The 25347-nt window shown below is 41.4% G+C and overlaps 1 protein-coding gene across 1 annotated transcript in view; it reads left to right on the top strand.

The window, feature by feature from the left end:
* Positions 1-25347, top strand: part of LOC143983036 (multidrug and toxin extrusion protein 2-like) — a 447238-nt gene that overhangs the window by 300822 nt on the left and 121069 nt on the right. The window contains exon 13 of the mRNA XM_077482263.1: positions 18706-18775. Coding sequence (XP_077338389.1) covers positions 18706-18775 — 70 coding nt within the window. The remainder of the gene's footprint in view (positions 1-18705; positions 18776-25347) is intronic.

The following is a 25347-nucleotide window of genomic DNA, read 5'->3' as shown; positions in this document are numbered from 1 at the left end:
AATGTGGATGATCCAAAACATGTGACATTCATAAATTAGTCCATATCCTTGTATTTCTTTATGCATTCAAATTGTGATAATGGATTGTGCAGTCTTTAACGGTGCCAGGTGCTGTCTCTTCCCTCAGGAGCACACTGTGGGGAGCACAATTTGCACTTAATTTAAAGGGACAGCACCTGGCACAGTTAGACTGCATCATCTGAATGCAGGAAGAAATACAAGGATATGTATGGGCTAATTTATGAATGCCACATGTTTTACAGTGCCTTGAAAAAGTATTCATACTCTTTGAAATTTTCCACATTTTGTCATGTTATAACCAAAAAAGTGTATTTTATTGGAATTTTACATGATAGACCAACTCAAAGTGGCACATAATTGTGAATTGGAAAGAAAATTATAAATGGTTTTCAATATTTTTTTTTTTTTTTTCCAAACATTTATTGAAAATTGCAAGAGAAATCCACAAAGCCAGTTACAGAGGTATAATTTACCAAATACAAGAACAAATAACTTGGTCACAATGAATATATTTGGGACAGAGTCCCTCATCTCAGTATTAATAATAGTTTGTATCTTGACTTTGGAGCTTGAGGATCCAAAAAACTTGGAACGAGAAAAAGAAAAACAGAAAAACAGATAAAATACAGAGGTGTTCATGCTCTTTTACTACTTATAGCGGTGGGGAAGGTGACGTCAATGATGACGTGTCTAGTGATGCCACGTGGGTGCCCACAAGAGAGGAAGAGGAGGGGAGTTCAGAGGGAGATATGGACCAGCAGATAGGGAGGAGAAGCAGGAATAACTTACATTGCACAGGAGGGACAAAGCAGACTGCAAATGTATCAGGAGCGAGTCATCGACCATGTACGGTCACATCTGGCGCTCCCAGGACACCGGCACATGGCTCCGCAGTGTGGGCTGTTTTTAACGTGTCCGCTGCTGACAATAGTGTTGCCATCTGCAATCTTTGCAGTCAACGCATTAGTCGCGGTAAGCCCAACACTCACCTAGGGACGACCGCCTTAAAAAAGGCACATGAGCAGCCATCACCGAGCCCAGTGGGAGCAACGGAACACACAAAGCCACACTCCAGGCTCTCACCGTCCAGCCTCGTCTTCTACTTCTTCTCCTCTCTCCTCACAATTGTCCTCCACTCCACCTTCCATCACGCCAAGCTCACGTTTTCTGCAAAAAGGCAGGCTTCCGTGGGCCTAATGTTCGAGCGTAAAAATATGATGATGCCGGATAACCCTCTTGCCCAACGGTTGACGGCTGGCTTGTCAGAACTGATAGCCTGCCAACTACTGCCATATAAACTGGTGGACTCGGAGGCCTTTCGAAAATTTGTGGCCATTGGAACACCACAATGGAAGGTCCCAGGAAGGAAGTATTTCTCAGAGAAGGGCATCCCAGAGCTATACGGCCATGTTCAGCAGCAAGTGAATGTATCTCTGGCACACAGTGTCGGTGCCAAGATACATCTGACCACAGACACGTGGTCTAGCAAACACGGGCAGGGAAGGTATATCACTTTTACTGCCCACTGGGTGAACCTTCTGACGGCTGTCAAGCATGTAACCCGTGGCACCCGTGTAGATTTGGTTTTACCGCCTCAGATTGCATGCAGGCCTGGCTCTTCTTCTCCTCCTCCTCCTACTCCATCCTCCTCGGCTGACTCCTCCTTTTCCGCTGCTAGCGTCTCTTCCGCTGCGCCGCCCAAACTCCCCAGAACCTATTCGACATGCCAGGTGAGACATTGCCATGCCGTGCTGCGTCTGTTGTGCCTGAAAGCCAAGAGCCACACTGGCCCGGCACTCCTTTCAGCTTTGCGTTCACAGGCAGATCAGTGGCTAACACCGCTCAATTTGACAGTTGGTAAAGTGGTGTGTGACAATGGTGCCAATCTGCTTAGTGCATTGAAACAGGGCAAAATTACGCACGTGCCATGCATGGCACACGTCTTAAACTTGGTCGTGCAGCGATTCGTTGTCAAATACCCTGGGGTCCAGGACATCTTGCGGCAGGCAAGGAAAATCTCGGCCCATTTCAGAAGATCTTACACGACCATGGTTCGCCTTGCTGACATTCAGCGGCGACACAATCTGCCAGTCAGACGTCTTATTTGCGATTGCCCGACGAGATGGAACTCAACCTTCTATATGCTTGATAGGCTGCTCCAGCAGAAACGTGCATTTAACGTCTACCTGTATGAACTCTGCGGCAGAACAGGTTATGGGGAGCTGTTTTTTTTTCACCGCGCCAGTGGCTGCTCATGCGCGATGCATGCAGACTTCTGAGGTCATTTGAGGAGATCACCAAACTGGTCAGTCGCAGCCATGGCGCCATCAGTGACATGGTATCTCATGCCTTCTTTATGGAGCGTGCATTGCGTTGTGTCATTGATTAAGATGTGGAGGAGCAGGAGCGGGAAGTTGAGGAAGTCGCAATGCTGGATGAATTCCCAGGGGGTGCTACTCTATCTGAGACAAGTGAACAGCGGGAGTCTGAAGAGGAGTCAGAGGAGGATGGTGCCGGGGCGGATGAGGAGGAGCAAGAAGAGCATGCTTTAAACCTTTTTGGGATCCCTGTTGTTGTGCGTGGATGGGGAGAGGAGAATGAAGAGGACGACATTATCCTGGATGATGAGCAGGAGCCAGGCCACCACACCGCTTCCAGTTTAGTGCAAATGGGGGCCTTCATGCTCCAGTATTTTAATAGGGACCCCCGTATAAAAAGCATAAGGGTCAAGGACCAGTACTGGGTGACAACGTACTTAGACCCCCGGTACAAACACAAAATGGCGGAAATGTTACCGCCGTCACAGAGGGCTGTCAGAATGGAGCACTTCCAGGCCTTGCTTCGATAAATGCTGCATTCTGCTTTTGCGTGCGCTGGCAGAGGAGCAATTCCCACTCCAAGAGAAGGAGTTGCGGGTACCAATCCAACAGCGCCTGCAAGAAGAGGCCGGTTTGAAGATGTGTTGGTGACTTCTGATATGAGGTCATTCTTTCAGCCGACCCATCGACAGGTGTCATCCGGATCCAGCATCAGGGAACGCCTAGACCGTCAGGTGTCTGACTACATCGGGTTAACGGCCGATGTGGATGCTCTGAGGAGTGATGAACCCCTGGACTACTGGGTGGGCAGGCTTGACCTCTGGCCAGAGCTTGCCCAATTTGCAATCGAACTGTTGGCTTGCCCCTCGTCCAGTGTCCTGTCCGAAAGGACGTTCAGCGCAGCAGGGGGGATCGTGACCGATAAGCGTACTCGCCTAGCTCACGACAGTATTAACTACCTCCCATTTCTAAAAATGAATGAGGCATGGATCTCGGAGGAATGCAACACATGTGACCAGTAGACCATGTATATGTCTAGAAACAATTTTTTTAATTGAGCACACATACCTTCTTTCTTCATTTGGCTCACTTCCTTGTCGAAAAAAAGCATTATATGCCCGTACCCTCCTGTTTGAAGAGGTTGAGCGGTGTCATATTTCTACTGGGGCTGCTTATTATGAGGGGCTCCCACCATCCCTGTGCTGTGATGACTTCCTCCTGGGGCTGCTTATTATGAGGGGCTCCCACCATCCCTGTGCTGTGCAGACTTCCTCCTGGGGCTGTACCTCTGCTGTGCATATTATGAGGGGCTACCACCATCCCTGTGCTATGCTCATTATGAGGGGCTCCCACCATCCCTGTGCTGTGCTGACTTCCTCCTGGGGCTGCTTATTATGAGGGTCTCCCACCATCCCTGTGCTATGCTGACATCCTCCTGGGGCTTCCTACCTCCTTGCTACCTAAGAGTGGCGGTTCTTGCTACCTCCTCTTCCTTATCCAATGCCAAGAGTGGCTGCGGATCAGAAATGTCTTGATATGGATCAGAAAATAATTCCTGTGACTCAAGCGGAATGTATGGGGTGGTGGTGGTGGTGGTGTTGTTGGTGGTAGTGTCTTTGGGGGTGCACATAGCAGAGAGTGAAGAAGAGGGTGCAGATCGAGAGGATGAGGAGGGTGCAGAAGAGTAAGGCTGAGTGAGCCACTCAACCAAGTCTGGTGCGTCCTTTAAAGTAATTGAACGCACCTTCTGCAACTTCCCACTTTGGCTCAAGCCTGTTGCTCCTGCCCTACCCCTACCACCCCTGCGGAAGGGCTTGCCTATTCCTCTGCCTGTCATTTTTTAAATGACCCTGTGACAAAACTCTCAGTCCCTATACTGATAAAGGACTGCTGCAGAATAGGGCAGCAGTCAGTAGTAGTGCACCTCAACCCTATATATTGTGAACCTATACCAGTCCTTAAGGAATAGCAGACTGTACCTCACTCAACCCTATGTACTGTAATACACTATACCTTACCAGTCCTTATAAGGACCTTTGTGGAACTAGTAGGTTGTGAATGATTAGCAGACTGTACCTCAGCCCCTATACTGATAAAGAACTGCTGCAGTATAGGGCAGCAGTCAGCAGTAGTGCACCTCAACCCTATATATTTTGGACCTATACCAGTCCTTAAGGAATAGCAGACTGTACCTCACTCAACCCTATGTACTGTAGTACCCTATACCTTACCAGTCCTTATAAGGACCTTTGTGGAACTAGTAGGTTGTGAATGATTAGCAGACTGTACCTCAGTCCCTATACTGATAAAGGACTGCTGCAGTATAGGGCAGCAGTCAGCAGTAGTGCACCTTAACCCTATATATTGTGGACCTATACCAGTCCTTAAGGAATAGCAGACTGTACCTCACTCAACCCTATGTACTGTAGTACCCTATACTTTACCAGTCCTTATAAGGACCTTTGTGGAACTAGTAGGTTGTGAATGATTAGCAGACAGTCCCTATACTGATAAAGGACTGCTGCAGTATAGGGCAGCAGTCAGCAGTAGTGCACCTCAACCCTATATTTTGTGGACCTATACCAGTCCTTAAGGAATAGCAGACTGTACCTCACTCAACCCTATGTACTGTAGTACCCTATACCTTACCAGTCCTTATAAGGACCTTTGTGGAACTAGTAGGTTGTGAATGATTAGCAGACTGTACCTCAGTCCCTATACTCATAAAGGAATACTGCAGCAGAAGGGCAGCAGTCAAGAATAATATTCTTTCTATATTTGGAAGAAAGAATATTATACGTGTACAAGCCTATTACCATACCAGTCCTGAAAAGAACCTTTGTGGACCTAATAGTAACAGCTACTGATTAAACCGACTGTCCCTCACTGCCACACACAGCTTCCTGCCTGTCCCTATTTAAACTGACAAAACACAGGCTGCTGGAACAATAACTTGAATAGCACTCAAAACTATATTCTGTACTATTTTACCATACCAGTCCTGAAAAGGACTTTTGTGGACCTAATAGTAACAGCTAATGATTAAACTGACTGTCCCTGCTGCACACAGCGTCCTGTCCCTCTCTCTACACTGACAAAAGACAGGCTGCTGCAACAATCACTAGCACAGCAGTGCCTCAAACCTATATCCTGAACTACACCTAACACCTATACCATGATACCAGTCCTCAAAAGAACTTTTGTGGACCTAATAGCTAGCGATTTGGGTCACTGCAGTCTCTCCCTGCTCCACACAGCAACCTCTCCCTATAGTGACATACGAAAGAATGTAAAATGGCCGCCGGATCGGGTCTATTTATAAGTTAGGGGGAATGTCCAAGTGTCCATGTGCTGTAATGTCTCAATTGGCTGTCCTGTACCCCATGATGGATGTGTCATCATAGGTCAAAGTTCTTTTACACAGTAAACACGGAAGTCCGCCGGGCGAACGGCGGCAATAGTCCGCCGATCGGGCGGACCGCGAACAGCCGAAATTCGCCACGAAATGACCGCCGGGCGAACCGTTCGGCCATCCCTATCTAACACATGAATATCCTTTGATCTAAACTACTCCATTGTAGCTCTGGTTGTATGTTTAGGGTTGTTGTCCTGCTGGAAGGTGAACCTCCTCCCCAGTCTCAAGTCTTTTGCAGACTCTAACAGGTTTTTTTCTAAGATTGCCCTGTATTTGACTCAATACATCTTCCTATGAAGTCTGACCAAGTTTCCCATCTCTGCTCAAGAAAAGCATTCCCACAACATGATGCTGCCATCACCATGTTTTAAATAAAACTGACTACAATTCAGATTTATAAGAAAAGATCTGCCATTTGAACTGCCTTTTTCCCAAGGAAGGTGATCCCCAATTAAGCTAAATATATATATATATATATATATATATATATATATATATATATATATATATATATATATACATACACACCACACACAAACACAGAAGTTATTGCCTTTAAGGTAGCATTAACCACTTATGGACCGCCTCAAGCCGATATGGGCACAAGCATGTACAGGTATGTTGCCCTTTAAGTGCCCAGCCGCGGGTCACGCGTGCGCCGCCAGCGGCACACAGGGGACCGGGTCCTGAGCTCCATGACCGTGGCCGTGTAAACAAACCTCTCCCCGTGCTTCCTAGTGAGCTTGTCACTGATCGTCTGTTCCCTGTCATAGAGAAAGACAATCAGTGACATCACACGCCAAGCTAAGCCCCCCACAGTCAAAAAAACACACATTAGGTCACACTTAACCCCTACACTGCCTCCTAGTGTTAACCCCTTCACTGCCAGCGACATTTTAACAGTAATCAATACATTTTTAATCGCACTGATCGCTGTATTAATGCCAATGGTCCCAAAAATGTGTCAAAATTGTCTGACGTGTCCGCCATAATGTCGCAATAAAAATCGCTGATCGCTGCCATTACTAGTAAAAAAAAAAATTATTCATAAAAATGACATAAAACTATCCCCTATATTGTAGACACTATAACTTTTGCGCAAACCAATCAATAAATGCTTATTGCAATTTTTTATTTTACCAAAAATATGTAGAAGAATACGTATCGGCCTAAACCGAGGGAAACATTTTTTTTTATATTTTTTGGGGGGATATTTATTATAAACAATATACAAAAAATTGTAACTTTTTAAAGAAGTCCACTTTTTCATATATAGCAGCGCATATACACTTTTAAAAGATTTTTTATATATAAAGTGAGTTCATTGAAATTTTGATCCGTGTCCAGGATAGAAGGTGCTTATTTTATCTGTTCACTGTTGTGATTAAACTGTAGCTTCCACCATAAAATTCACCACTTGTGGGGCACACACGATCCCCCTTTGGGGATGCACTCACCGAACAGCAAGATCAAAAACGCCTTTAAACTGCCAATCAACAATGCTTCTTATGGCCACTAGATGTCTCTCTTGTTGGAATCCAGTTTTCTCATATAAAAAAGCAAAGATGCCCAAACATAGTGTGATATTGTTTAACACTATTTATTTAGACAAAACGAAACCCAACATATATATGCGTACCAAATAAACAAAGTATTTAAGCATTGAAAAAGTACTGTGCCTTATCCCATTGGTTCAGCTATGATCGAGGAGGAACGAACGTTTTCGCTGTCTCGTGCCTTACTACCGCTCGCTGAAACGCAGGGATTGAGGCGCACTCGTCACTTCCGGTATAGTTACGCCCTGACGCGTTTCGTCATATCCGACTTCATCTGAGGGCGTAACTTGTAATACCGGAAGTGTCTTTTTATCTACAGAACAAACCAATCAACATCCATCACCGCATGATGTGCGGGATTCTGCACCAATCGCTAATTTTATGTCTGAAGCAACTGTGACTAGTGCAGACCCACATCCAATGTAGAGATGTTTGAGAAAATTATGCATTTATAAACAGTATGCGCAAAGTTTAGCAATAGTCCATATGTGAAGATCCATGGTTCTCCACCAATCCAAAGGTATTAGTTAAAAAGAGTATAAAAAACGATCGTATATGCATATGAACACATACGTTAGATCTGATCGGCCGATACGACCGTTTATATTGTCTGATTACAGATTCCTGAGTTAACGTTTGTAGGCTTTATATAAACAGCTAATTAAAATATAGCCATATACGAATCATACTTGGCTATAGGTCACAACGTAATCTCACGTCATCGGCCGATGCGATCGTAATTTAGACATAATAAACCATCTTTACATGATTATTTAACCACTTCCCACCCGGCCAATGCACATATACGGCCGGGTGGGAGCCGCCTACTCCTGATATGACGTTCAGGAACGTCATTCAGGAGTAGCGGGATCGCGCGCGCGCGCGCCCGCGCAGCGGCGCGATCCCGATGCGCCCGTGTCACCCGGACACGGCGCATCTCAGATCGGCAGGAGGGCTCTGTGATTGGCCCTCCTGATCACATGACGGCCGTGTCCAATCACGGCCGTCATGTGATGTAAACAAACAGCCGGTTGCTAGGCAATCGGCTCCTCCTCTCCTCACACAGAAGTCATCGCTGTGGAGAGGAGAGCAGATCGCTGCAGCCGGCTGCTGATCAGTGAGTATGGGCTGCTTTTTACAGCTTTTTACTCACTGATCACCAGTCTAGTGTACACAGTAAACACACCACACAGTAAACACATCACACAGTATAAACACAATGTCCCCACACATGTCCCCAAAACATACATGTCCCCAAATAATAAAAACACATGTCCCTAATAATAAAAACATGTCCCCCACATATGTCCCACTAAAATCACATGTCCCAATGATTATCTGCACACATATGTACGTGATCACCTGCACACATATGTACATGATCATTTGCGTACATATGTCCGTGATCACACAAACCAATTATTATACACTTAACGGATTTTTTTTTACCAAAAACATGTAGCAGAATACATTTTGGCTTAAATTTATGACAAAATTTGATTTTATTGGATTTTTATTGAAGTAGAAAAAAGAAAATATTGTTTTTTTTTTCCAAATTTCCGCTTTTTTGCGCTTATATCGCAAAAAATAAAAAACGGAGTCGTGAATAAATACCACCAAAATAAAGCTCTATTTGTGCAAACAAAATGATAAAAATTTCATTTGGGTACAGTGTAGCATGACCGCGCAATTGTCACTGAAAGCGCTAGAGCGCTGAAAGCTGAAAATTGGGCTGGGAAGGAAGGGGGCGAAAGTGCCCTGTTTTGAAGTGGTTAAAATCAAAAAAAAAAAAAAAAAAAAAAAAAAAAACTATAAATAACAATATAAAATATCCAAAATAAACTACAATTGTAGATTACAGAATCAAAAATTATTAAAATAAGATTAGTAGAAAAAAGTTAGAAAAGATATATTCTTTTTTATGCATAGGACTACACCTATATTAAACGGAACACCTATATTGAACGGGACGCATAGGCCTACACCTATATTAAACGGGACTGTGTTTCTCTAAAAACACCTAAAAATCGCATGTATAAAAAATCACATGTATTAAAAATTATCACATGTATTAAAAATTATATTGCTGTATGCACACAAATCCTATAAAATTATATGTATAAAAATCTTATATATAAAAAAACATATATCTAAAAAAGCACCAATTTCAAAACAAAATCAAATTTGCCCAATCGTCTAGAATACCACACATATAAAGCAATTATCTAAAAATTTAAATGAATGACCGATTATAAGTGTGTCCTTAAGTGTCACTTATAAAGCAATTAATGTCTAGTTCTATATTTAAGCCCTTAGGGCTAAGGACGTCAGCAGAATATATCCAATAGGTTTCACGTTTTGACAATTCGCGAACTAAATTTATGCCTCTCCAGTGTGATTTTAATTGTTCCACTCCCCAAAAACGCAGGCCCGTAGCATCTCTGTTGTGTTTGAGCTTGAAATGTAGTGACACATTGTGGTCTTTGTATCCGATTTTTATATTGTGTATATGTTCGGCTATTCTTACTCGTAATTTCCTTTTTTTTCTAACGATATACATCAGATCGCAGGGGCATGTTAAAGCGTATACCACGTTATTGCATGTAATGAATTGTTTGATTGGGAAGCTAGAATTATTTGATGGTGAGCAAAAATTCTCTAAAGATCTGATTGGGCTTGCTACTTCACGGCACGCCTTACATCTGCGACAGGCGAAAAAAACGTTTTTCTCCCAAAAAGTGGGAGGAGGTTTAGGAGGGTCTATGACCTTTTTTACAATTTTATCGCCGAAGTTTGAAGCTTTTCTATAGATGAACTGAGGTTAAGTAGGTAATACGGAATGCAATTTTTTTAGATATATGTTTTTTTATATATAAGATTTTTATACATATAATTTTATAGGATTTGTGTGCATACAGCAATATAATTTTTAATACATGTGATAATTTTTAATACATGTGATTTTTTATACATGCGATTTTTAGGTGTTTTTAGAGAAACACAGTCCCGTTTAATATAGGTGTAGGCCTATGCGTCCCGTTCAATATAGGTGTTCCGTTTAATATAGGTGTAGTCCTATGCATAAAAAAGAATATATCTTTTCTAACTTTTTTCTACTAATCTTTTTTTAATAATTTTTGATTCTGTAATCTACAATTGTAGTTTATTTTGGATATTTTATATTGTTATTTATAGTTTTTTTTTTTTTTTTTTTTTTGATTTTAAATAATCATGTAAAGATGGTTTATTATGTCTAAATTACGATCGCATCGGCCGATGACGTGAGATTACGTTGTGACCTATAGCCAAGTATGATTCGTATATGGCTATATTTTAATTAGCTGTTTATATAAAGCCTACAAACGTTAACTCAGGAATCTGTAATCAGACAATATAAACGGTCGTATCGGCCGATCAGATCTAACGTATGTGTTCATATGCATATACGATCGTTTTTTATACTCTTTTTAACTAATACCTTTGGATTGGTGGAGAACCATGGATCTTCACATATGGACTATTGCTAAACTTTGCGCATACTGTTTATAAATGCATAATTTTCTCAAACATCTCTACATTGGATGTGGGTCTGCACTAGTCACAGTTGATTCAGACATAAAATTAGCGATTGGTGCAGAATCCCGCACATCATGCGGTGATGGATGTTGATTGGTTTGTTCTGTAGATAAAAAGACACTTCCGGTATTACAAGTTACGCCCTCAGATGAAGTCGGATATGACGAAACGCGTCAGGGCGTAACTATACCGGAAGTGACGAGTGCGCCTCAATCCCTGCGTTTCAGCGAGCGGTAGTAAGGCACGAGACAGCGAAAACGTTCGTTCCTCCTCGATCATAGCTGAACCAATGGGATAAGGCACAGTACTTTTTCAATGCTTAAATACTTTGTTTATTTGGTACGCATATATATGTTGGGTTTCGTTTTGTCTAAATAAATAGTGTTAAACAATATCACACTATGTTTGGGCATCTTTGCTTTTTTATATGAGAAAACTGGATTCCAACAAGAGAGACATCTAGTGGCCATAAGAAGCATTGTTGATTGGCAGTTTAAAGGCGTTTTTGATCTTGCTGTTCGGTGAGTGCATCCCCAAAGGGGGATCGTGTGTGCCCCACAAGTGGTGAATTTTATGGTGGAAGCTACAGTTTAATCACAACAGTGAACAGATAAAATAAGCACCTTCTATCCTGGACACGGATCAAAATTTCAATGAACTCACTTTATATATAAAAAATCTTTTAAAAGTGTATATGCGCTGCTATATATGAAAAAGTGGACTTCTTTAAAAAGTTACAATTTTTTGTATATTGTTTATATTTCTGTGTTTTAAAGCAGCAGCTAAAGAAAGGAGATTTTACGCCAGTAGAGTATATTTTTAAAGGAGTATTTTTAAAAAAAGTATTTAAAAAAAAAAATAAAAAATTACAATCTGTATATCATTTTATTCTTTTAGCTTGCATATTGGTTTCCTAAAGCGCAGTGTGGTGTACTAATTAGGCAGGCATTTATAGGAATTTTTTAGTGCACTCTTGTATATTGTTTTATTGATTTCTTTCTCTGCTGCTATGGATGTTTTGCAATTTTTAAGAAATAGGAACATTGATGTTCAATCACTGTTTACTAATTTAGAGCCAATAAGTACTGAGATCAATTATAATGGAGCAATGTCTGCACTCAGTAATACATTAGAAAAACAGGTACGGACCTGGTGGGATATTTGTATCCTGGAACAGTATGCTAAAGATAAGATTATCTTAAGAAGTCTAAGGTGGGATGTAGCCCCGCAGGACGGTTTAAATGATATAGACTCCACTCAGGAGTGGCTAGATTTTTTTAATGGTGTAGGTTTTAAACTGCAACAATTAGTTTTACAGCGTAAAAAGCGCAAAATGATAAATCTTGAGAATAAAATTAAGGACTTACATGAACAATTGGACCCCATTAAGGGATCTCAAGAATTAAAAGATTTTAATGATAGAGTACAAAAAAAGTTAGAAAAAGTAGACAGGGACACACAAAAAAAGAAATTAAAGAAATACCATAGGGATTTAAATGATTTTAGGACAAATATTGTGTATGCTTGGCAACAACAGACAGATAATTCTAATCATGAAGGATTAGGTCCACCACCTCCACCCCCACGACTGCTCGACCAAGTATTTAAACTTGGAACGGCCAGGTCACAAGCACAGGAAATGAGTGAAAAAATTCCAAATGGTTCATTTTTAAACCCCCCCACGTATTCATCTACACCCTTTAAACAAATAAAGGGAAAAGGAAAGGGAAAAAGAGGGGTAGGCAACCAACGGCATTTGGAAAATACCCCTTGGGGAGCTCCTCAAAACCTCCCTATATACACTCATGAACAATATGAAAATTCCCCACGTAGACCTTATAATGTCCCTGTACATAATAGGTTTCAATCTCTCCAACCACATAATAATTGGGAGGTTTTTCCCCCACAACGTCCTTTTTTAGGAAGAGGGAGGGGGAATCACTGGAGAGGGCGGGGCAACCATCCACACAGGGGAAAACCACCATACCAGCAATACACATACAATCGCCAAAAGGACATGGAAAACTCAGGGCGCCCTCTGTATTATCCCCGGAAAGAGGATCCAACACCAAACAACAGGGTGTTTCCTATGTGGAAAGATCCAAACCCAGGGGGTGCAGGGCCGGCCGTAGGATCCAACAAAAGAAGGAGAGAGTCGGAGTAGATGGTATTTTTAATTTAGCGCAAGTAGATTTATCCCATAAGGAACAAAATATTTTAAATCTAGGTTTAAAATGTGGAATGAAAAAACCAGTTAACAAATTTAATGTATTTGTGGACGTACACAAATACATACGTAAATTGAATATAAAGAAACATTTTCTAGGGAGCCAACCACGGGTGGGACCACCCGTAACATATATAAGAAGTAGTGTTGCGCAGTACTGGGTTGGGTGATATTATCCTGAGAGGTCAGTAAATTCTGTCCACATCACAATAATTAAAGTTAGATGTGTTATCGCCCAGACTAAAAGGGGATGTATGGGCGGCTAAAATTGGCGAAATAATATGAAAAAGATGATGCTCAAGTGTGAACAAATATAAGTGGGTGACTTCTACGTCACAATGTGAATAGCATAGTATATCCAATGGTAAGCAAAATAAATAGTGATTCTTAATGCGATTAACAAAATCGCATAAGAAGTGCCAGTGCTAGATAGTGAATAAATCTATAGAAATATCGACTACACCATAAATAAAAACCAATGTGCATAGAAAAGTCATTAAAAAACACAAGAATTATGTAAAACAGGTTTGCTAGTGGCTAGGAAATCGCATAAGGTGCCAGTGCCGAAAATTATTGTAAATAAATGCGTATAAATAACTTTATACCATGTGCTAAATTGTGTAAATACGGTGAACACGTAAAATCATGTAACATACACCAACAAGCCGATTAATAGTGGTTTGAAAAATAAATCTCTGTTCAATCCACCCAATTTGCCTAACCATCAAATAGAGGTTTTTAAAGGTCTGGTTTTAAAAGATTTAGAAATTTTAATCATTACAATATAGACACATCAATGAGGGAATTGAAATGTTAGAAAAACGGAAAGATATTATCATCCGCCCAGCCGATAAAGGAGGGGGTGTGGTCATTCTCACAAAAGAATTTTATCACTGTCAGATTGTGGAAATGCTATCAGATAACCAAACGTATACAAAACTTGAATCAGATCCAACACGGATCTATCAGGATCAGTTGGAAAAATTGGTGAAATCTAAGATAGGAATCAATGTGCTCACGAATAAGGAGGAGAGATATCTTCTTCCTTTGAGCAACAGGATACCCACACTGTATACTTTGCCCAAAATACATAAGGATCCCAAAAATCCACCAGCCAGACCCATTGTAAACAGTATTGATTCGGTCTCATCAAGACTGGGACAATATCTGGATACTTTTCTGCAAAAAAGTGTGACAGACACTAGATCATATTTAAAGGACACAAAAAGTTTTTTAAACTCTTTACAAAAAGTAGATTTGAAAGAGAAAAGTGATGTTTTGATGGTAACATCAGATGTGGCATCACTGTATTCGATTATACAGCATGATGACGCCCTCTTAGCATTAAACTGGGCACTTAGTAAAAGAGATGATCTCCCCCACAACCAAAAAGTTTTTTTAAGAGATGCACTAGACTTTTGTCTGGGCCACAATTATTTCTGGTATGATGGGACATTTTATTTGCAGAAAAGAGGTGTGGCAATGGGTGCAAAATTCGCACCCAGCATAGCCAATCTATTCATGGCGGAATGGGAGGATAAAGTGATTTTTAATAACCCTCCTTCTGAATTAATTTTTTATAAAAGATTCATTGATGATGTGTTTTTGATTTGGGAGGGGAACGAAGAACAATTAAATTTTTTTATCAATGAATTAAACAACAATGACCGAAATATCAGTTTATCTTCGGAGTGGAGCAGGAAAGAGATAAATTTTCTAGATGTGACAGTATACAGAAAAGATGATAGACTGGAAAATAAGGTATTTTTTAAAAATACTGATCGAAATAGCTATTTACCCATCACAAGTGGCCACCACCCCCAGTGGCTGCGTAACATTCCAAAAGGACAAATGACTAGGGTACGAAGAAATTGTTCGGAGTTTGACAATTACATCGAGCAAGCCAACATCCTAGCAAAGAGGTTTTCTGCAAAAGGATATGACTATCAGAAATTGCAGAAAACAATTAGAGATGTGGGGAACACTTCTAGATCGATATGTCTAAAAGACAAAAGAGAGGAGGAATTAAACGCGGATCAAGGACTGACTGTTAGAAGTAAATGTGATAAAGAATGGGGATTTATTTCTAACTTTCACTCACAATACAAAGATGTAGAAGACATCTTTAAACATCATTGGCATGTTTTGATGCTAGACAAAAAATTGCATTCCGTATTACCTACTCAACCTCAGTTCATCTATAGAAAAGCTTCAAACTTCGGCGATAAAATTGTAAAAAAGGTCATAGACCCTCCTAAACCTCCTCCCACTTTTTGGGAGAAAAACGGTTTTTTCGCCTGTCGCAGATGTAAGGCGTGCCGTGAAGTAGCAAGCCCAATCAGATCTTTAGAGAATTTTTGCTCACCATCAAATAATTCTAGCTTCCCAATCAAACAATTCATTACATGCAATAGTACATACATGGTATACGCTTTAACATGCCCCTGCGATCTGATGTATATCGGTAGAACAAAAAGGAAATTACGAGTAAGAATAGCCGAACATATACACAATATAAAAATCGGATACAAAGACCACAATGTGTCACTACATTTCAAGCTCAAACACAACAGAGATGCTACGGGCCTGCGTTTTTGGGGAGTGGAACAATTAAAATCACACTAGAGAGGCATAAATTTAGTTCGCGAATTGTCAAAACGTGAAACCTATTGGATATATTCTGCTGACATCCTTAGCCCTAAGGGCTTAAATATAGAACTAGACATTAATTGCTTTATAAGTGACACTTAAGGACACACTTATAATCGGTCATTCATTTAAATTTTTAGATAATTGCTTTATATGTGTGGTATTCTAGACGATTGGGCAAATTTGATTTTGTTTTGAAATTGGTGCTTTTTTAGATATATGTTTTTTTATATATAAGATTTTTATACATATAATTTTATAGGATTTGTGTGCATACAGCAATATAATTTTTAATACATGTGATAATTTTTAATACATGTGATTTTTTATACATGCGATTTTTAGGTGTTTTTAGAGAAACACAGTCCCGTTTAATATAGGTGTAGGCCTATGCGTCCCGTTCAATATAGGTGTTCCGTTTAATATAGGTGTAGTCCTATGCATAAAAAAGAATATATCTTTTCTAACTTTTTTCTACTAATCTTTTTTTAATAATTTTTGATTCTGTAATCTACAATTGTAGTTTATTTTGGATATTTTATATTGTTATTTATAGTTTTTTTTTTTTGATTTTAAATAATCATGTAAAGATGGTTTATTATGTCTAAATTACGATCGCATCGGCCGATGACGTGAGATTACGTTGTGACCTATAGCCAAGTATGATTCGTATATGGCTATATTTTAATTAGCTGTTTATATAAAGCCTACAAACGTTAACTCAGGAATCTGTAATCAGACAATATAAACGGTCGTATCGGCCGATCAGATCTAACGTATGTGTTCATATGCATATACGATCGTTTTTTATACTCTTTTTAACTAATACCTTTGGATTGGTGGAGAACCATGGATCTTCACATATGGACTATTGCTAAACTTTGCGCATACTGTTTATAAATGCATAATTTTCTCAAACATCTCTACATTGGATGTGGGTCTGCACTAGTCACAGTTGATTCAGACATAAAATTAGCGATTGGTGCAGAATCCCGCACATCATGCGGTGATGGATGTTGATTGGTTTGTTCTGTAGATAAAAAGACACTTCCGGTATTACAAGTTACGCCCTCAGATGAAGTCGGATATGACGAAACGCGTCAGGGCGTAACTATACCGGAAGTGACGAGTGCGCCTCAATCCCTGCGTTTCAGCGAGCGGTAGTAAGGCACGAGACAGCGAAAACGTTCGTTCCTCCTCGATCATAGCTGAACCAATGGGATAAGGCACAGTACTTTTTCAATGCTTAAATACTTTGTTTATTTGGTACGCATATATATGTTGGGTTTCGTTTTGTCTAAATAAATAGTGTTAAACAATATCACACTATGTTTGGGCATCTTTGCTTTTTTATATGAGAAAACTGGATTCCAACAAGAGAGACATCTAGTGGCCATAAGAAGCATTGTTGATTGGCAGTTTAAAGGCGTTTTTGATCTTGCTGTTCGGTGAGTGCATCCCCAAAGGGGGATCGTGTGTGCCCCACAAGTGGTGAATTTTATGGTGGAAGCTACAGTTTAATCACAACAGTGAACAGATAAAATAAGCACCTTCTATCCTGGACACGGATCAAAATTTCAATGAACTCACTTTATATATAAAAAATCTTTTAAAAGTGTATATGCGCTGCTATATATGAAAAAGTGAACTTCTTTAAAAAGTTACAATTTTTTGTATATTGTTTATATTTCTGTGTTTTAAAGCAGCAGCTAAAGAAAGGAGATTTTACGCCAGTAGAGTATATTTTTAAAGGAGTATTTTTAAAAAAAGTATTTAAAAAAAAAAAAAAAAAAAAAAATTACAATCTGTATATCATTTTATTCTTTTAGCTTGCATATTGGTTTCCTAAAGCGCAGTGTGGTGTACTAATTAGGCAGGCATTTATAGGAATTTTTTAGTGCACTCTTGTATATTGGGATATTTATTATAGCAAAAAGTAAAAAATATTGAATTTTTTTCAAAATTGTCGTTCTATTTTTGCTTATAGCACAAAAAATAAAAACCGCAGAGGGGATCAAATACCACCAAAAGAAAGCTCTATTTGTGGGAAAAAAAGGACGCCAATTTTGTTTGGGAGCCACGTCGCATGACCGCGCAATTGTCAGTTAAAGCGACGCAGTGCCGAATCGCAAAAAGGGGCCTGGGCCTTTAGCTGCAAAATGGTCCGGGGCTTAAGTGGTTGAACCTTTGATTTATTAAAATAACAAACATGGTATAAATACCTGCTCTGTGCAATGGTTTTGGGGGAGAGTGCCCCCATGGAAAGCAACTTTCCATGGGGGCACCAGAGCAGGCTTGCCTCCAGGCTGCCCTGTCTGCATCTATTGACACAGACTGACACAGCCACGTCCTCCCACTGCCTCGTCACAACATTTGATTGACAGCAGCGGGAGCCAGTGGCTCCCGCTGCTATCAATCTGCTCAATGAGGAGGGAGACAGCGTTGAGAGCCACTGCTCTCCTGCATGTTGTTGTTGGATTGCATTGGCTCAGGTATAAAGGGAGCTGGGGGTATCCTGCAGCAGAGAACAATTTTTACCTTAATGCATGCTTGAGGCTTTCGAACCACTTTAAACTACCATAGTTAATAATCTAACAACTAATACCAAGTGCTTTGTAAATCAATAATGAATATACACCCAAAGAAGCAGTCAAACGCACAGCCAGTGTAGCTCAGAGCAGACCAGAGCAATCACACAAGAGGAGATAAAGAGGAGTTAAAAGAACTACATTTACCTAACCAACCTAACAACCTATTGTGGAGGGTGGTACATTGAACGGAAAGAAGAATTTATCTACAAGGGTCCAGTTATAAGTAAGTGAAATGGCTACTTTATTTACTTTCCCTATCCTTCATAAAACAGGAGTAAATGTTCTTATATTAAACTGTCTTGATAAATATATGTGACTTTATTTATTGATGTATTTATTTTGTTAAATGCAGGGATATTGTTACTTTGGTTTCAAAACTTGTGCTCCTGTTAGCTCCAGTTCACCTGTGTGATGGCATAAATGTAAGTATTTCATTATTTAGCTCAGTTATATATAAATTAATGGAATATTAATAAAAACTTTTAAAGCAGTGATTGGGTGGAAAAGGTTTTGTTTTTTTGTTTTATAATCTGTGCAAAAATCATTTGATCATTTATAGCTTGCTATACAAGTTTTACAGTGCATTCATGAAGGTTTCCATAGTGGTCCTGTGGAAGATAAAAGTATACATAATCAATTCCTAAATCGGAGGTGGGACTTTTCAATCAGTATTAAACCCAAAAGCAAATATGTATTGTATTACAGATGACCAATTCTTAGATCCCTGTTTTCACTTTCTTTTTTAGACTTTCTTCCTTCTAAATTCATCTGGTAATCCAGCCAACAATTCTGTTTATTTTCAAGAGCGCAAGCTCTCCAGCAGAATGTATCAGTTTACATGGAAAAAACAAACCATTTAAACTGGCAGGGGTGGTTAAAATGATCAGCTCCTATTTATTCTTGTACAAGCTTTATCCCAAAAGAAAAACATGTTTGCTGTAACTGATTATAAAGTGTTAGCTGGAGTTTGGCATCAATTAGTTAGTGTGTTTAAATCTGCAAATACATTTAACACTATTCCCCCCCCCAACTGATAATGCTGCTGTCTGCTATGCTTCCTGTGCTCCCTCATTTAGAGTAGAGTATTGTCTCACTAATACAAGAGGTGTTTCGCCAGGGGAAAACAGAGGGAAAAAACGCTTGAACAAAAAAAAACAAATGTTGCCACCACATCTAGTGACTGGTAAGCTGCAATATATTACATTTTTGGTTGTGGGTTTAATACTGCTGGTGCCAAATATGAGTCTAAGATCATATGATAAAATCATACAATTGTAGTTTATTGCATATTCAGACAAATATTATGAGACTAAAATGCAATTTCTTGCAGTTCTCTCCTACAAAGCGAGGCCAAATGAATAAACCAACTAAAGGCTACTATCCCTCTGAGACTAAATAACACTTTTGGTTTTAAATTCTTTCTTTAGGAGGACTGGATTATTGATCATCATTGAATAGGCTGTGATTGTTTATTTGAAGGTCATGAGGAAGGGTACATATGCTTTGGGGAATCTGCCCCCAACTGCAATGGGTGTTGTAATAGGAGTTGATCCACATCTATGGCCATGATACTTCATTTTCAATGTTTAGTCATTGTGGTATACAATTTATACATTTATTTATTAATGCATAAATTCTGACAGCTCCTCTCTCTCCCTGCACACAGTATATTGCAGTGTGTGTAGCCTGTTCAAACAAAACAGGATCCTCAAGACTGTGAAACTAGTTCTTTTGAGTTCCTATGGATCAATACTATTGATCAGATGCTTATTCTGCTTTAATAGAAAGGAAAATCAATAGTTTGCATATCTCCTGATTAAATCTATCTCCAGGCTCCTTCTATTAGACACAAGGGAAGCAGGCAGAACAGATGTCAAATTTATTTTCAGTGCTGAGATTACTGATGGATTTCCAAGAGAGGGTAATGGGCGGCTGATTTGAGAGATTAGGCAAGTGAGGCATTAGGAAAGACACTTTACAAGTCTGCTCAATGTTATACGGTCTCAGCACATTATCACTATATCACTATGTCAACTGAGCATGTGTAAGATTTGGTGTTGGTGGTGCATGATGGGTAGACAGCTGCACAGAAATTAACGTGAGAGGGTTTGAGATGCCCACGACTAAAATTGAACCTGCCTAGCTGCCTGCTTCCAAGTTCAGTAAGTAACTATTTTTAAAGAAAGTAAAAGAGCAAAAAATATGACATGTTGGAAATGTTCATTTACAGGTTGAGACAGTTACAGAGCAGTCTTTGAAAGAAATAAATGTTTGGGAAATTGGAACTCCTCTTTAACTTATTTTACCCAGAGGGGAATGTTAGTGCCAGCCCTTGGCTACACACTCCCTCCTACTAAATCTCTTTGGTCCCGAATATAAAGTTAACTCATTTGATGATTATTTATTACATAGAACCAACAGCATATCGCTAACAAGAATTACGCTGGTTACACAAAAGCCGAAAATCAGACAAAAATGGTCAGTTTGGTAGGAACCTGATGACTTTCAACATGTATGTACAGCAAATCCAATCCAAAAGAAGCCGGTCTCATGACCAGCTTCTGTCGAACAAGTATGCTGGAAAAGCCAATGGCTGGGGGCACTGATCATTGTGTTCTGGCAGGTGGGTAGTCCCCCTGTCAGACCACAATAGCTCAGTGGGAAGATTGCTGCACTAACACCAAATGTGCTAGTATGGTGGTCTATATGTTTTTTTTTCGTTCAGCCTGCTGAGTTGAACAAAAAAAAAATTCCTGCGTGTACCCAGCGTTAGTCAGCTACAAAGATACAAATAATCCTCATACCCTCTTATATCCAACAAAGGACAGGCAGTGAGGGGCTCGGTTTGCGGACTTATAATTTTGGTACATCACTGCGGGGTATGTCAGAGAGTGAACATAAGTCATCCCTTTTTAGTTAGCGAGTGTCAGGGCTGGCTTAGCCCTTCCTCCTCTGGGCTGGCCACTCAGCTGTCAGCTAATTGCCAGCTCTCTTCTCTCTCCACTTTTACTAGCTGTTTCCGATGATGCTCGTCTGGCCAGCCTATTTAAAGTCTCCAACTCATTTTTCCATTGCCTTCACGTTTGGTCACATCACTAGGAACCAGCTCCTGCTGTTGTTTCAAGACTGGCTCGCTGACATCCCTCCTGGCTTCCATCCTGGTTGCAGTTGCTCACCTTGGATCCCTGACATCTGGACTGGCTGATTACCCGATCTGGTTTATGAACTTTGGACTGGCTGACTACCCGACCTGGCTACTGGACTCTGGCTTGCTTGACTACGCTTTTTCCTATTCACCTTTTTATTTTTTATTAATAAACAAGTGTGATTTGATTGTTCTTCTGTCTCTGTCAGTTTCATGTTCCTGACAGTACGTGAAGGCCATGAATTCAGAAGATACAGTCAATCCACTTGTTGGTAATATTTTTTCCAGATTGGATGAGCAAGATCACCACATGGATCAGTTTGCCATGGTGTTACAAACGCTCCTGAATCGCACGGCTCACCTGGAATCCCCCATGGTGGCTGCTCCGGTACAACCTGAGTCGCAGGCCATCCCTGCTGCTGTGCCAGTCTCTGTGCAGGCACCCTCCTCGAGTATTACCTCTATAAGAGGTATGCCTGGTTTTGCTCTGCTTCCCCAGCGATTTGGGGGCGATCCAGTTCAATGCAGAGGGTTTCTCAATCAGGTTGAGATATACTTTGAGATGCTGCCCCAGGCGTTTCCCACAGACAGAAGCAAAGTAGGTTTTGTGATATCTTTGCTTTCTGAGAGAGCCTTGGCCTGGACTAACCCTCTATGGGAGACGCAAAAATCTGTTGTCTTGAGTTACCGTCAGTTTGTGGCCTCCTTTAAAAGGGTTTTTGACATCCCCGCATGCTCCGCTTCTGCTGCCAAGTGCCTCATGTCCATCAAACAGAGTACGAGAACTGTTGCCGACTATGCCATTGAGTTCCGTACTCTGGCAGCAGAGGTTGCTTGGAACAATAAGGCCCTCGTGGCTGATTTTTCTCATGGTCTCTCGGATTCCATCAAGGAGGAGATAGCAGCCCGAGATATACCCACTGAGCTGGAGAGCTCGATCTTGTTTGCTATCCTCATTGACTCCAGACTCAGAGAAAGACTTTCTCTTAGGGAGCGCTTGCGGAAGCCTCCTGTACGTTTGCCTCCGAGCTTTGTAGTTCCACCCATGCCTCCCTCACCTCCCATGCCTCCTGGTACAGAGTTGGTCAGTGAAGATGACCCCTTGCACCTGGGTTTCACGCATCTCTCTGCGGATGAGAGAGCATTTAGGAGGAGGGAGAGATTGTGCCTTTATTGTGGCCAGGCAGGTCACTTTTATAAGTCTTGTCCTACCCATCCAGGGAACGCCCAAACCTTGAGGTCCTGTCATGGACAGACCTTAGGTGGCATTGTTTCCTCCCCAGTTATCCAGAAGGATAAGCCCCTGTTTCAGTCACCCTTTCTTGGGCTGAGTCGTCCATCGAGATACAGGCTCTAATCAACTCTGGGGCTGCAGGCCTGTTCATTGATGCTGCTTTTGTTTCGCAGCACTCGATTCCGCTGCAGCTGCGTGACACTCCACTTGCCATTGAGGCTCTTGACGGGAGACCTTTACAGCCTGCCCACGTGACTCATGAGACAGTTCCGTTGTCCATGGCCGTAGGGGCTCTTCACCATGAGATAATCCAATTCCAAGTTATTTCCTCACCCAGATTTCTGCTGGTTATTGGTTATCCTTGGTTACAGAGGCACAACCCCTATTTTGATTGACTCCGTGCTGAGGTTCTCTCCTGGTCACCACAATGCAGTGAGACCTGCTTCCTGACGGTATCCAAGGTCCTGTGCACCGCTTCACTCCCCTCCCTGCCGGAGGAGAACCGTGATTTTGGCGATGTCTTTGATAAAGGTCAAGCCGGTAGTTTGCCTCCACACTGCCCTTATGATTGTGCAATTGACCTTCAACCTGGTGCCATACCTCCTCGTGGCCGGGTTTACCCTTTGTCGGTCTTGGAGAATAAGGCCATGGAGGAGTATGTTGCTGACACACTTTCTCGAGGTTTCATCCTCAAATTCTTGTTTCCTGCTGGTGCTGGTTTCTTCTTTGTGAAAAAGAAGAGCAGTGAACTGAGACCTTGTATAGATTATAGGGGTCTCAATCGTGTCATGATTAAGAATGCCTTCCCGATTCCATTGATTACGGAGTTATTTGACCGCCTCAAGGGAGCAACGGTTTTTCACGAAGCTTGACCTGAGAGGGGCATACAATCTCATGCGCATTAAGGAGGGCGACGAGTGGAAGACTGCGTTTAATACCAGAACTGGCTATTATGAATACCCGGTAATGCCTTTTGGTCTTTGTAACGCCCCGGCAGTTCTCCAGGAATTTATTAACTATGTCTTCTGAGATTTGTTGCAGTTGTGTGTGGTGGTGTATCTCTATGATATGCTCATATTTTCCAAGTCCCTGGAGAGCCACCACACAGATATCTGTCGTGTGCTTAAGAAACTAAGAAAGAACCATCTCTATTGTAAACTGGAGAAGTGCGAGTTCCATCGTGAACAGATTACATTCCTGGGCTATGTCATTTCCACTGCTGGTTTTTCAATGGACCCAGAGAAACTTTCGGCAGTCCTACAGTGGCCTCGACCAGTTGTTCTTACGTCCTCTGCAGTGTTTCCTGGGCTTTGCCAATTACTATCGGAAGTTTATTCGTAACTTCTCGTCTCTGGTCAAGCCTCTGACTGATATGACCAGAAAGGACGATAACCCACAGAGTTGGTCTCCGGAGTCCATTAAGGCCTTTGAGACTCTCAAGGCTGCCTTTGTTTCTGCTCCTGTGTTGGCACATCCTGATCCTATGTTGCCTTTTATCCTAGAAGTTGATGCTTCTGAGACTGGAGTTGGCGCCCTTCTGTCTCAACGTCCTAACGCTGAGAGCGCCATGCATCCGTGTGGCTACTTTTCCAAAAAGAAATTGTCACCTGCTGAGTGCAATTATGAGATTGGTGACAGAGAGCTGTTGGCGATCATTTTAGCCCTTAAAGAATGGAGACATCTCCTTGAAGGTACCACTGTGCCCATTCTTATTCTTACTGACCATAAGAATCTTACATTCTTGTCTGAGGCTAAGCGACTCTCTCCCAGAAGGGCTCGATGGGCTCTTTTCTTGTCGAGCTTTAATTACATTGTCTCATTCTTACCCGGTACTAAGAATGTAAGGGCTGATGCCTTGTCACGATAATTTTCCTCCACTTCTAAGTCGGAGTCGGTTCCGGTTCCTATGATTCCTCCTGATCGTTTCTTAGCTACGTTTTGCACCAGTCTTACTTCTCCTTTGGGTGACAAAATTCTTGCTGCTCAGGTCCATGCTCCTCCTGATAAACCTTGTGACCGCTGCTTTGTCCCAGCTGGCCATCCTGGGAAGAATCAACTAATTTGGGCCATCTCCCAACAATTCTGGTGGCCTAGTCTACGGGCTGATGTTACTGCTTTCATAGCTGCCTGTCCCGTGTGTGCTCAGAGTAAGATTCCATGACACCTTCCAGTGGGCCTCCTACAACCCATACCCAATGGAGAGAGGCCCTGGACTCACCTGTCTATGGATTTCATTGTGGAATTGCCCAACTCCCAAGGCAACACTGTTATCCTTATGGTGGTTGACCGGTTCTCAAAGATGTGTCATTGTATTCCACTTAAGAAGGAACTCTAAGGAACTGGCTTCCATTTTTGCTCGGGAGAGCTTTCGCTTACATGGGCTACCCAAGGTGATTGTCTCGGATAGGGGCAGTCAGTTTGTCTCCCGGTTCTGGCAAGCCTTTTGTGGACAGTTGGGAATCCAGCTTGCGTTCTCTTCTGCGTATCACCCGCAGTCTAATGGGGCCGCAGAACGAGCCAATCAGTCCTTGGAGCAATTCCTACGTTGCTATATTTCTGACCATCATAACAACTGGTCTGACCTATTACCTTGGGCAGAGTTTGCTCACAACAGT

This window comes from Lithobates pipiens, unplaced genomic scaffold, assembly GCF_037356315.1.
Source record: "Lithobates pipiens isolate NorthernLeopardFrog02 unplaced genomic scaffold, aLitPip1_a1.2 Scaffold_16, whole genome shotgun sequence".
Lineage (NCBI taxonomy): Eukaryota > Metazoa > Chordata > Amphibia > Anura > Ranidae > Lithobates > Lithobates pipiens.
This window is presented reverse-complemented; position numbering and strand designations above follow the sequence as displayed.